The 14,130-nt window shown below is 42.5% G+C and overlaps 1 protein-coding gene across 2 annotated transcripts in view; it reads left to right on the forward strand.

Moving 5' to 3' along the window:
• The first annotated feature begins 775 nt into the window (after positions 1–775).
• The window catches only part of CERS6 (ceramide synthase 6), a 313,294-nt gene continuing 299,939 nt past the window's right edge, over positions 776–14,130 (forward strand). Inside the window, exon 1 of one of the 2 annotated variants that reach the window (XM_078070944.1) lies at positions 776–1,129. In XM_078070944.1, coding sequence (XP_077927070.1) covers positions 960–1,129 — 170 coding nt within the window. In that variant the 5' untranslated portion in view covers positions 776–959. The remainder of the gene's footprint in view (positions 1,130–14,130) is intronic. The other variant, XM_078070943.1, reaches the window with a different exon arrangement.

The following is a 14,130-nucleotide window of genomic DNA, read 5'->3' on the forward strand; positions in this document are numbered from 1 at the left end:
AGCCGAAATGTGGTCCGATGGCATTTTCTGAGAGGTTCCTTTAAAGTGGCAGTTTTATAGAATGCTGAGTTGCTATCATTATCATCATCCTCACTATCATTAGCAAATAGCACCGAAGTGCCTAATTTCACCTACCACCTCATAAATTAAAATAGAGGGCCTTGTTCCCTGGGGGGAACTGGTGTGGTGATGAGCAGTAGTAAAAGAGACCAGAAGGTCAGGGATGGGGAAAAGGCAGGGATCGGGTGAGGCAGACTCTTGCCAAACCATCCCGCCCCAGTTCCTGATTTCCACCCTGCCTCTCCAAGCGCGGGAGTGCATGGCTCTTTCTCTGCGACTTCCTCCTCCTTTGCTCCTTGAGCCCCCCTACTTCTTCTTTTGCTGTTCTCTCTCAAAGCAGGGGTGGTTCTGAAGATCCGCTCCGACCCGTACCTGTCTCCCCACCGCCTGTAGGCGCGCGGGAAGCGGGCTGAGACCCCTGAAACTCCAGTGGGGGCAGGAACCGGCGTTCTGAGCATGTGCGAGCAAGCCGGGAGGCTAGGGCGGATTTGGGGGGCCTGGCCCAGGTCGCTGTCCTGCGCGCGGAGCTAGAGCGCGGGGAGCGCGGGACCTGCCCGCACTCCCGGGAGCCGAGCTCCTGCGCCTAGGGCGCAGCGGCTGCGCCCTACCCTCCGGGCGTGGGCGAGCTGGCCGCGTGTGCCTCCCTGCTTGACGCGTGGGTGAGCCAATCAGGACGAGCGGCCCAGGCTGCCATGTGACGGGCGAGGCGGCTCCTTTCTCCAGCGCGGCCAGAGGGAGGAGAGAACCGGGGCTCGCCGCGAGCCTTCGAGAGCAGCGGTCGCGGAGGCGGCGACGGCGGCGGCACAGGCTCGGGCCAGCCGCGCGCGCATCCCCGGCGCCCTGCGCGGCGGAAAGCTCGGCGGGCCGCGGGAGCCCACGATTGGAGTGGACAAAGCAAGATGGCAGGGATCTTAGCCTGGTTCTGGAACGAGAGGTTTTGGCTCCCACACAATGTCACCTGGGCGGACCTGAAGAACACGGAGGAAGCCACCTTCCCGCAGGCTGAGGACCTCTATCTCGCCTTCCCCCTGGCCTTCTGCATCTTCATGGTGCGGCTCATCTTCGAGAGGTAAGAAGGGCTGGAGCGCTCCTCCCCTCCCCCTACACACACACACACACACACACACACACACACACACACACACACTCTCTCTCTCTCTCTCTCTCTCTCTCTCTCTCTCTCGCTCTCTCTCTCTCTCACACACACGCACACGAACCCGCGCGCGCACATTCGCGCGCACACGCACACTCGCGTGCTCTCTGGCGCACGCACCCGCGTCCCCAGCGCTCGCGCTCGCTTCTCCCAACCTTTGTGTTCGGGAAGGGGTTGCTGACCCCTCAGCGAGGCTGCCGTTCGGGGAGCCTGGGAGGATCTGGCTAGCCTACGGATTTCCTCCCGGGCGCCTGGGAGGGGCCGCGGAGCGTGGGGGTCGCCCCCCGCTCTCCTGCCTGGCCGGCTCCCTCCCTGCCGCGAGCGCCGGCGAACAAAGGTGAGCGACGGCCGGCCTCGGGACACGGCGCACTCCGCGGGCTGGCCCCTCTCCGCCCCGCGGGCTGCCGCGCTGCCGGGCAGGGCTTCCCCGCCGAGGCTGGTCGCCACCCACCTGACAGCCTGGAACGTTGCGGACGCGCCGCCGGGAGGGCGGAGGGACGGTGCACACTTCCAGTCCTTTCACTCCGGCACGCGGATTGTAGAGACCCGGCTTCAGAAGAATTCGCCAGGGACTCCTCGGCTTCTGGCCGCTGTTTAGTTTCTATCAGTGACACTGAGTATCAGGCTCACGGTCCGGGGAGATAGATGACAATAGTTTTTAGGCTTCCAGCACTCCAGGTCATTAGCGGTTTTCTTAAAAGAGGATATGGCAGGACGGGTGCACAGCCTGCAACATGGTGATATTAAATAGATAGATGTTTCCTATGAATAACCATAAACTTTTGTACCAGAGACACTTAAAACATTTTAAAGAACTGTTATTTATTGTTTGTTTAATTTCCGGATTTGGTTAGTAGCTCCATTGTGTCATGAACAAACTTGTGTTACTCTTATTGAATCGGTCTTAGTCACAAAACTCGATTTTGCGTGCTGTGCACTCCCAGGGAGCTATTGAAACAAAACCAGGACAGCCCCACGTAATTCTTTTCCTCAACTGAAAACCTCGCCCCCCCTTCCTCTCCTCTCCCAGCCCCCCATTCATCAGTAAAGGCTGAATTTCTTAGATCACAGAGTTTAGACTCTATTTCTCACGTCCACTCCACCTCTCTTCCCCTGCCCCCAACTCACCCCTGGTTTTGTTTCTTAAGCTTTCGCTGTTATTTTGTTTGCTGTTTCTGTTTGTCTAAAACCGCTATTGAGGATGGCAGAATTTGCCTTTTGTGTCATTTGTTTCTGGAAATGGCAACAGAAAAAGCTTCGTGGGAACAAAAAGTGTCTTTTGTTTAAGGAAGCTGTATTTTTCAACGGGCAATATTGATGCTTCTGAGCGAAGTCAGCTGTTCACATGCAGAGATTGAAATGCACAAAAGAACAGATTTAAAGACCTATTTTAAAATAATTGAAATCCAGCGCAGGTGCCTCATTGATCCTATCTAGCGCTGAGACTTACTGTGAAAAAGTGGGTGTGTTTGCAGGTTAGAGTTGCTTCTAGAGCAAACGTTTACTTACAGAAAATAGGAACTCTTATCTAACTTTGCAGTCTCTCCAAAAACAGCCTCTCAGGAACAGCAGGTTGTTCCGTGTTGATCCTTAGTAGGAGCTCCACACACAGTTGCCTTAGGACATCTGATCAATTCTGCCTGGGCTCACTTGTAATCAGCAAATGCATTTGAAAGAGGTGTGTAGTCTTGTTTTAGATAGCAAAAGCATGCTGGCTAATGACCTATATGCAGAAAGCTGATTCCAGGCTATTCATTAGGTTGAAAAAAAAGTAAATTTAGCTTTGTACTTAGACTTTCTCTGCCATAAAAAAAACTTAAAAACGGATGTAATTTAAGTTGAAAACTGGAAGTTTGTTATTCCTCTTCCTGAACTTTTTTTTTCTTCCTTTGCGCAATCCCATGACTTGACTTAGAGTTTATACAAAAGGGTCAGCTGCTTTCAACTCTCAGTCACAGCAAATGTCCTCCTATTGCTAGGTAGAGAGTTTTCCAGTTTCTTTCAGGCCATTGATTCAAGTAGAAGTGAATTTAATGGCCTGTATGGAAACTGAAAGTTTGTGATTAATGTTCAGCATAGTAATCCAGTATGGCCCATATACCACACGATGCTACTGACTTTTGGAAGGGTGTCTACTTTGTTTCTTTTTCTTCTTATACTAGTGACAACTCTGTCTTTAATCATTCAGACACTCGAGTCTCTGAAAATCCAGTGTATAGTTGTATCCAGAATTACAAGTTCTGCATGTTTCTCCTCTTCTCACACCTAAATAACACATTCTGGCATCCAACCTGTGGCCTTCATCTCAGCATCCATCAAGGGCCTGAACTTGAATCAGCTGATATGGTTATCATTGATACGACTCACTTTCAGTACCCTTCTAACATGTGCTTAAATCTTTCTTTTGCAGTATTCTGTAATGTATAGCATGACTTAAAGAAGCCTGTTATGAGTCCCTTTGTAAAACGAAATGCTTTTATAATAGAAATAATTCCCTCCAGATTCGGTTCCTTTTTTTAAAATTTATGTTTCATTTTTGGGGTGCCTAGCTGGTTCAGTTGAAGGAGCATGCAGCTCTTGATCTTGGGGTCATGAGTTTGAGCCCCACTTTGGGTGTAGAGATTACTTAAATAAATATTTAAAAAATTATTTTTTTTAATTTTTGAGGATTCTATCCTTTTTATGCTTCTGTTGTCATTTATTTCAAAGTTGAGAACATATCTATGAAATATCTCGTTATCCAAGATCTTTATTTCCGTTAAATGGGGTCTGTAATGCCCTTGTTGAGGCCCAAATTGTGAATTTGAATACCTTCTCCTTAGTCTTACGTTTTTCTCTTTTAAAGAGAAACACTAAAGAATGGACTGGATTGAGCTCTGCTCGTTTGAACAGGCTTATTTTTTGTTTGCACTCCACTGTTGGGGTGTTGACAGTGGCGGCATTGGTGGCCAGAATGATGCTGTGTTATATACCATATGGGCAACAATATGGATGCCCAGCATGGTTGGTTAAAAATGGAGCAGCCTAAATTCAGTGATTTTTGGCTGAGTCTCTGAATAGCCCCTAAGCTTGGTGGTTTTTAGCATAGCCTTTATACTGCACTTAACTCTGGGTAGAACAGGAAGGGCCACTATAGATATTACTTGATTGACAAAGTAAAATATCTCTTGTTAAAAACAAAACAAAACAAAACTTCATGATTTCTCCCAGAATGAAAATTTTAGGGTATACCGTTATGTAGTTAGCTTGATGACAAGGAACAAAATATTATTTATTTATTTTACATTTTTAAAGAATTTCAATTTCAGTATAGTTAACATACAGTGTTATATTAGTTTCAGGAGTATAATATAGTATTCAACAATTCTATGCATTACTCAGTGCTCATCATGATCAAAATATTTAATAATGTAGCATTATCATCTATTTGATGATTTTTTTTATTTAATACTTAAGGCTTAATAAGCCATTCTATGGAATTATAATAAATGGCTTTTTCCAAATTCACTTTTTAGAATGTATTGCTGTAGGGGTGCGTGGGTGGCTCAGTGGGTTAAGCATCTGACTTCATCTCAGGTCATGATCTCAGGGTCCTGGGATTTAAGCCCTGAGTGGCTCTCTATCTGTGCTCAGTAGGGAGTCTGCTTCTCCCTCTCCTTTTGCCCCTCCCCCCTGCTCCTGTGCTTTCTCTCTCTCTCTCTCAAATAAAATCTTTTAAAAAATGTGTTGCTATAGTATTCATAAATGTGGGATTAAAGTTCTGCTGAATTTTTGGGGGGGAGTAAAAATTCCTTGAGTTGTTGTAACAGGTAATGTTAGTACATTTTCTTCCATGTGGGTTTAGGAGAGAGATGCAGGAAGTATCGTTTAGGAGTCAGAACGTTCAAATTCTAGTCAAACTTACCTCAAACTGGGGCAGCTGCCTAATTTCTCTCTGCCTTATTTTCTCATCTATCCAGTGAAGCAGATGGCCTTTGTAATCTAAGATTGCTTTCATCCCCTCAATTATCCGATTCCTATAGGTAGTCTGTATATTTCAGGCTTGCTAATTATTATCTCACGAAACTTTGAGCAGGCTAAATGTCATTTTTTGCAGGTAGAAATAAGTAATCTAAGAATAAAGAGATTTTTTCATACAAGTATTTTAGCCAGTGGTTTTGTTTCTTGTATTTTTCAACTATGATTTGAATCAAAAGAATCATTTGGACTATTATCAGTTGTGCTCCAAAAAGCTACAATATTTCGGAATAATCAACAAAGACGATTCTGCAGAGAAAGCACTTGCTCTCTTTCCTCAGACAGATGGACCCTAGAATCAACCTGGCCCCTCTTATGATGACTGGTTATGAAATGAGAAACTCATTACTGTCAGGTTGGCTCTCAAAGTGCCAAGCTATGTGAGAAGTGTCATTTTTCAGGAGGCTGACACCAGTTTTGCCTGCTCGTTCAGTCAAATGACCTGCTGCCCTCAAACCTTCAAGGAACAGTAGTGTCTCAGTAGTGCGAGGGGATGTCTGTCCAGTGGGCTTTTTCTTATGGATTTACTTAGTATCTTTGCCTTGCTAGCGGCCTTGGGTGAGGCCCTCTAGGAGAAGAGGGGGGAGGGGAAGGAAGGGAGGGAGAATGAATGAGAACATATTCCTGATGGTTAGAGGGGAGAGAAGAGGTATGAGTGAATGTCTGCCACGAAAAAGCAGTGTCAGGTGAGTTTGATTTCTGAAGGATATTCCTGTAATGTACCTTGTAATGAAGAGACTGATGTCATCCAATATATTTTGAAAGAATTTGCAACTGACTGAATGTTTCTGTCCCTTCAGAATTCATAAGTTGCAATCCTAAACACCAAGGTGTTGCTATTAGGAGGTGGGGACTTTGGGGGGGGGGGGCTGGTAATTAGGCTAGGAGGGTGGAGCCTTTGTGAATAGGATTAGTGCCCTTGTAAAAAAGGCCTCAGAGAGCTCCCTGCTGCTTCCACCAGCCACGTGAGGGCACAATAAAAAGGTGGCTGTCTGTGAACCTGGAAGGTTATTCTCACCAGACACCACATCTGCTGGTGCCTTGATCTTGGACTTCCCAGTCTCCAGAACTATGACAAATAAATTTCTGTTGTTTTTAAGCCACCCAGCCTATAATATTTTGTTGTAACAGCCTGAATGGACCAAGACAGAGTACTTGATGACAATTTGCATATGATTACGGTTTTTGTCATGCAATCAGTCTTGAATATTTAACTCTATAAATGTACGTATTTCACTTTCAATGTGGTGTGATTCAGATTAAAACTATGGATATCTGCTTTGCCAGACTGGTGTTAGAAGCAAGAGTTGGGGTCAGACCCAATAGGTTGTTCCTACAGTTTCTGACTGGGAAAGGAAAATTGGATTACAACGGATGCTTTGTTGGAAAACAACCTAAAATCAAAGGGATGGTATTCTTTGCAGAGCTTTAGTACAGCTTTCTCATCTTGCAAAATAAATGGTTTGCATTTACAGGGTGCAATAGTTTAGCTATTTGTAGTAGATTGATTTATGGATAAAAGGCATCACGTTACTCTTAATGGATAGTGCCTTAGAATGGTGAGGGAGGCAGGTGAGAACTTTATCACAAATGATTTCATGTCATCAGGGATTAATGACACTAGCACTTGGACTTCACTTATGACTTTTGAAAATATCTGAATTTTTCATGGATGGGGTTAGATTTTTTTGGTTGGATTCTAGTTTGTAAGTGGTTTCTCTTCAGTGATGGAGAAAGGTAGGTGTCAATGGAAAGGAAATGGGGTTTAAGGTGAATTTCTTCTATCAGCAAATCCATCCCATGGCTTATAAGAGATCACCGCACTGTCCTCAGGCTCTCTTCACATGTTTCACTTACCTGTTCACACTTTGTTGGTGAGCTTGAGAATCTGGGCCCATTTGGCACATAGAAGATTCTAAATGTTGATTACATGTGCTGAAATTCCTTCTTCTACCACCAGACCAAATTAGATTTTCTAAAGCTTTGGTCATCTATTTCTTACAAAGTCATGACTCTCAAAATTTTACGTTTTTTTTTCCTCCCTCCCATCTTCATTTGATCAGCTCATTTCTTAGACACTTTTGAGTCAGGATATTGGGGTTCCAGATTTTGTTTGCCAGTAACTAGTTGTGTCACTTAATGTTTCTAGGGAATTTTTTTTTTTTTTTATAAAAATAAGTAAGCAAAATTGCTTCTTGTAGCACAAGGATCCTTCTATACTAGCGATGCCCTGAGAACCCTTATTCCTAACTAAGATTTTATCCTTTGGTTTTTGCCCCTCCCCCCTTAAAAAACAACAACAACCCGATTTTACAAACTCTTTTGTTGTCACTCTTACCTGCTCTCATAATCTTCATTGACTTCATACGCCTATGCTTTCGTTTGATTGAACACAAAATGGTGATTCTCACAATGTCTTTTTGGGGTGGCTCGTTAGTACTGCTCTGGACAATTGAGCGCCAGGTACACAGGCTGAAGCCTAGGACTTGGTGCTCACCATTTTCTTCCCTTATGTTTGACAATTGTGAGTGACTGCAGTTTTTAATGAATAACTTTTTAATTTTAATTTTGAAAGTAATAATAGCAACTAATATGTTTCCTAATATGAGTTTGTCACTTTACATCATTGACTTCATTTAAATCTCTCCTAAGCCCTGTGAGGTACGACATTAATTTTCCCAGTATTTTACAGATGACACTAAGGATTGAGAATTTAGGAGTTGTACCTAGCTTCACACGGCTTAAAATAGCAAGGTAGGCATTTGGAACCAGGTTTCTTGATCTCCTAGTAATTTTGGTGATCTATTTTATTTTAATTTTAATTTTTTTAAGATTTTATTTATTTGAGAGTGAGAGAGAGAGAGCACGAGTTGGGTAGGAGCACAGGGAGAGGGAGAAGCAAGCTCCCCGCTCAGCAGGGAGCCCATGCGGGTCTCCATCCCGGGACTCAATTCCGGGACTCAATTCCGGGACTCCAGGATCATGATCTCAGCTGAAGGCAGATGCTTAACTGACTGAGCCACCCAGGTGCCCCTGGTGATCTGTTTTAAAGCAAATATCATGAGATGATGTAGATCTACCATAATTCCTTTAACCAGTCTCCATATTGTTGTTGGACATTTAGGCTGTTTCCTGTTTGTATATATAAATCTCTCAACTCGTGGTGACTTCCTAAGGAATGTTTCCAAGAAGTGGCATTTCTGAGCCTCAAATGGTAAATATTTTAGTGTTCTTGATAGACACAAATTGCCAAATTAGTGTCCAGAAAGATTATATCCATTTGTACTTCCTTATCAGCATACAAATTATCATTTGAAGATATTTTTGCTTTGCAAGTTGAAAAAAAGTTACTGTTGTAATGTATGTTTTGTTATTAATGATGAACTTATTTCAAATATTTACTAATCATTTGTATTTCGCTTTCTGTGAATTCATGTATGTTTTCCTGTTGGGATGAGCCTTCCAACTTTTTTGGTAGGAAAGTGGTAGCCTTTGAATTTTTTTTTTAAATGCAGAATGGTCTTGTTCTTGTGTTTCTTGGGTTCTGTGTTTACACTTTTCGTTTCTTTCTGCTTTCAGCCTCTCCCCCACAACCTGAGTCATCATCATCAGGCAGAAAGCTTCTCACATTCTGCACAGTGGAAGGGATGCAGGCGAGAGGATGAAATAGTATAATATCCTGACTTTATTATGGAGGATGAGGCAGAAAGGGCTGGGAGGAAGTTTGAGGGATTAAGAATGAATGGGTTTTAAGCAAATAATACATTATATGTTAAAAAAAAAAAGAAGATAGTAGGAAGGGTAAAATGAAGGGGGGACATTGGAGGGGGAGATGAACCATGAGAGACTATGGACTCTGAGAAACAAACTGAGGGTTCTAGAGGGGAGGGGGATGGAGGGATGGGTTAGCCTGGTGATAGGTATTAAGGAGGGCACGTATTGAATGGAGCACTGGGTGTTATGCGCAAAAAATGAATCATGGAACACTACATCAAAAACTAATGATGTAATGTATGGTGATTAACATAATAAAATTAAAAAAAAAAAGAATGAATGGGTTTTTATGAAGGAAAACTCTGAGATAGAACCTAAACTCTTGTATTGTTTCTCTGAATGTTTGGTTAAAAGTGACTTATTAGACACTAATCATTAGGGAAATACAAATGAAAACTATAGTGTGATACCACCTCACACTCATTTGGATGGCTGCTATTGAAAGAAAGAAAGAAGAGAAAGAAGGAAAAGACAGAAAGAAAGAGGAAGGCAGGCAGAAACAAACGAGTGTTGGTGAGGATGTGGAGAAATTGGAACCCTGTGCATTGGTGGTGGGAATATAAAGTGTACAGCCACTATAGAAAAGAATAAGGAATATCTTCCAAAAATTAAAAATAGAATTATCATATGATCAGCAATCCCACTTCTGGTATATGCCCAAAAGAATTGAAAGCAGAGTCTCAAAGAGATATTTGCACACTTATGTTCTTAGCAACATTATTCACAATAGCCAAAAAGTGGAAGCAATCCTGGTGTCCATCGACAGATGAATAGATAAACAAAATGTGGTATGTACATTCAATACAATATCATTCAGCTTTAAAAAGGGAGGAATTCTGACACATGCTAAAGCATGGATGAACCTTGAGGACATTATGCTCAGTTGAGTAAGCCAGTCACGAAAAGACAAACATCACTGTATGATCACACTCATATGAGGTACCTAGGATAGTCAGATTCATAGAGACGGAAAGTGGAATGGTTGTCAGGGGCTGAAGAGAGGCAGCAATCCTAAGTTATTGTTTCATACTCTGGTTTCTCTTCAGATTGTATAAATCTTTCGCCTTTTACTAAGTTATTGTTTCATGGGTATAGAGTTTCATTTTTGTAAGATGAAAAGAGTTCTGGAGATGGATTAGATTGGTGGTGATGGTTGCTCCACATGAATGTACTTAACGCAAACTGTACACTTAAAAATGGTTAAGGTGGTAAATTTTAGGTTATGTGTATTTATTTTACCACAACTAAAAAGAACAGAAAAATAAAGAAGAGTCACTGACTTAAAAAAGTCACTTACTAGAAATAACTGGTTTCATTTTCTAGGCTCGACAATTTTCTAGTTAGGAACAAACAACCCAGTCCTGTTGATCTCAGTGTCATCAAGCACTATTTTGTTTCGGTGTTTATGTTCTTTTAAAATGCATACGCCCCTTGTGGACTAGGAGATCCCTTCTCTCCAGGATCACCTGGCATGGTTTGGGGGGAGGTGAGGTCTGATGGGAGGAAGGTTCAAGTCCAGAGAGCACTTACGTACCCTGGGCCTTTTGGGAAGGTATTTCAACCAAACAGCTGCCTTCAGTCCATGTGTTAATACGACAATAATAGTAAATTGGTAGGTACAGAAGAGAATAGTGTCTTTAGAAAAGCGCACTGCACAGTTTCAGAGGATCCAGCTCTAGGATTAAAGTAAAGGCATCCTAGTGACTTCACAATCCATTTAAAGCAAACCAGGATGATAGGATAAAATTCTAGTAAGGCAAGTGGCCTAGGCCACAGCTATATCCAATGGAAGGTTTTCTGGGGAAGAAGATCAGATCTGACCCTCTTCTCTGTCTTTCAGTTTAAATTGACATCCGTTTTATAGGCAAATAATTAAAATTTTTTGTAATTTCTTTTATTTGACAGAGAGAGAGACAGCGAGAGAGGGAACACAAGCAGGGGGAGTGGGAGAGGGAGAAGCAGGCTTCCTGTCGAGCAGGGAGCCCGATGTGGGGCTCGATCCCAGGACCCTGGGATCATGACCTGAGCCGAAGGCAGACGCTTAACGACTGAGCCACCCAGGCGCCCCTTATAAGTAAATAATTTAAATACTTGAAAATCTGAACATGATTTTACTCAAATGCTGCATACTATAAGGTAATCAACAGTAAGGATAGGCAGGTACATATTATTGAAAAGTAGTTTTCAAAGTTTATGCTAATGTTTGGTCATTGTACGAAACACTGCTTCCTATAATTCATCTATGAGAATATTTTGGGCAGTTTTTTTTTTTTTTTTAAGGAGAACTTTCTTTTTCTCACTACTAGCCTTCAAAATGGACTTCTCTTGAACCACTCCTGCTTCTTATTCCTACTTTTGCTTTTATTACCTCAGAATTGGATTGTGGGGGTTGTTTTGGCAGGGGTGGGGTTAGAGATACACAAATGGTTTTTCATTACAGGAAAGATGCGTTCCTTTACTAGGTAAGCTTGTTCACACGGTGACCTAAGAATAATATTTGTTTGTGACTTGCCAGCGTCTACATAAATGTCACATCTTATCTTTGAGGTTTTCAGGTTACAAAGCTGTTGTTGCTGTCCTGATGCTCTGATTGGGATTCTGCCCCCCCACCCCCACTTCCTCCCTTCCTTTTGTCTTCTTTCTCCCTACCTCCTCCCCTTCCTTTCTTCCTTTAAAACCACAAGCTGGTCTTGAGAGCAGAGGAGTAGTAGGTAAGAGTGGGGGTGGGGATAGAGAAAACCATCGAAAGTCTTGTCTAGGGACACTTTGGCAAGTATGAGAGTAAAAGCTGCCAGCTAAGTGGCTCTGTAGATCTTGTCTTCATAGATCGCCATTACAATGCAGAATAAAGTGACTTGGTGGTTTAAGCAGAGTGGCAGTTTTGGACATAAGAGCTTGAGTGAAGGGAAGTTGAGAACCAAGCAATCCAAGCTTAGGCATTATGGGGATTAAGAGAATGTAAGGGCTTTAAGCCAGTGGGTGTGTGTATCTTTGAGTATGTGGGTAGACTCAAGGGTGACAGTACGTTCAAATTGTTACTGTTTTATACATCTATTGCAATTAATTACAAATGTACTTTCTTAATTCCGAGAATTAAAAGAAAAATCGGTGGCTCAGTTGGTTAGGCGACTGCCTTCGGCTCAGGTCATGATCCTAGAGTCCTGGGATCGAGTCCCGCATCGGGCTCCCTGCTCAGCAGGGAGTCTGCTTCTCCCTCTGACCCTCCCCCCTCTCATGCTCTCTCTATCTCATTCTCTCTCTCAAATAAATAAATAAAATCTTAAAAAAAAAAAAAAGAAAAATGGATCGGATATCACAGAGATTATGGAACTTGGGTTAAAATCCAAACAAACACTGCCCTTTATCAGCTATATAGTAGTGGGCAGCATATTCTCTGAAATTTGATGTCTTTACTTGTAAAATGGGGAATACGCCTTCTTTGTGATATTGGAAGACTATCTGTGAAAATCTGTTTAAAGGGGTCTCAGTAAAAACTGGTTCTTAAAAATACACCTTGTATAAAAAATTAATTGATACCACAGTACAGTATTTAGTACTTGAGAAGTAATGTTCTGTAATGTGATTTAATGTGTTAGGTGTGTGTGGGGGGGTGGAGGTTGAGGTGTGGAGAAAGGGTGCAGTTTGTGGGGACAGAAGGACCTGTTTATATATTTGATCCTGAAACTGGAGGATTTACTTGTTCTGTTGAAGAGTAAATATTTAGGGCTTTAGGCAGGCTTCGAAGCCCTAATCCCTTCAGCACTATGCCTATTTAGGGAGGAGAATGCTTCTTAGCCTTTTCTTCTCAACTGTTAATATTGATGTGGTTTTAGGCCAGAGATTTGCTTGTATTTGGTGGCAGAAAACTATTTCTGATGGTGGCATTTTGGACAAGTGATGGGCAGCTTTGTACCACTTGGAGCCTGAAGCTTTCTCGGGGGCTGTGCCTTTGGAGAGGGCCCAAGAGTGATGGTCTTTCTCTGGCTGAAGTTTTCTCAGGAAGCTGCCTTTCAGTGGAGGGATGTCTTATGCAAGTATCCCAATCTCTCTCGCTGCCCCATCTGGCCCCAACAGTCCTTTTTTACTGCACATAGACTCAAGGGAAAATTGATTGGGTATTCAGTTACTGGCAATGGCAAATATCAAATTAGCCATTTTTATTGATTTAAGGACCTGGGCTGAATTCTGGCCATGTCACCTACCGCTGCAGATCTAGGAGCAAATTACTGAATCTCTCTGTGTTCAGTTTCTAACTCGGAGGGTTGTTGCAAGGATTAAATGAGATAATGCATTCATTGTGTTCAGAGCAATGCCTAATTTATGGAAGTAGTTTCTCCTAGTTCTTCAGGTTTATTCAAGGTGCACACACGTGCCCCCCCCAAATCGCTTTCTGAGTGATTGTTGGAGCCCTGATTTCCAGAAATGAGGCTTTATCATTAGATTTCTGAAAACCTTTATTGGCATTACCTTTGTGTCATGAACATGTACTATAGACCCCATTCTAAACTGTTTGGGTTTGGGTTTTACTTTCCCTATTATCTTCTCCTTTCTCACTTTCCCTCTTTCTTTCTTACCCCCAAGGAAGATTCTGAATCTTCCAATTGTAGGTGGCAGAAAACAACCCTTTGCAGGTTAGTGAAGAATTGGGTCTTGTCTGCCTCACACTCATGTAACGCACTTTGCTGAGATTGTATATTTATTTAGATGGCTCAGAAATTTTTTTTTCTAATAAGAGCCTCCCAGAAAAAGGAAAGCCTTGAGACTGATATTTATCAATTTCTTCCAGAATTGTAAGCCTCGTGGATTGTCTTTGATCCTTATTAAGAAAAAAATTCAGTCTAGCATCCCTGGGATCATATTTATGAAAATGCAAACATTCAAAATTGGCTGGAAATAACAAATATATGTATCTTTTTTCTGTAAGAGAAACAAAGTGCCCCAAATTTGAACTTGCATTGGTGTGAATATGGCTACCCCTGCCTGACCAAATTAGTGTAGAAGGCCGCTGCCGCTGCTTTCTACTGTAGGCACATTTCTGGCTCTGAACAGCTTAGAAATCATTTGTAAGTGGTTTGCTGTGTAAATAATTTAACAAGCCTGTTAGTTTTTGTAGGCATTGATAGAAG

Source organism: Halichoerus grypus, chromosome 4, assembly GCF_964656455.1.
Source record: "Halichoerus grypus chromosome 4, mHalGry1.hap1.1, whole genome shotgun sequence".
Lineage (NCBI taxonomy): Eukaryota > Metazoa > Chordata > Mammalia > Carnivora > Phocidae > Halichoerus > Halichoerus grypus.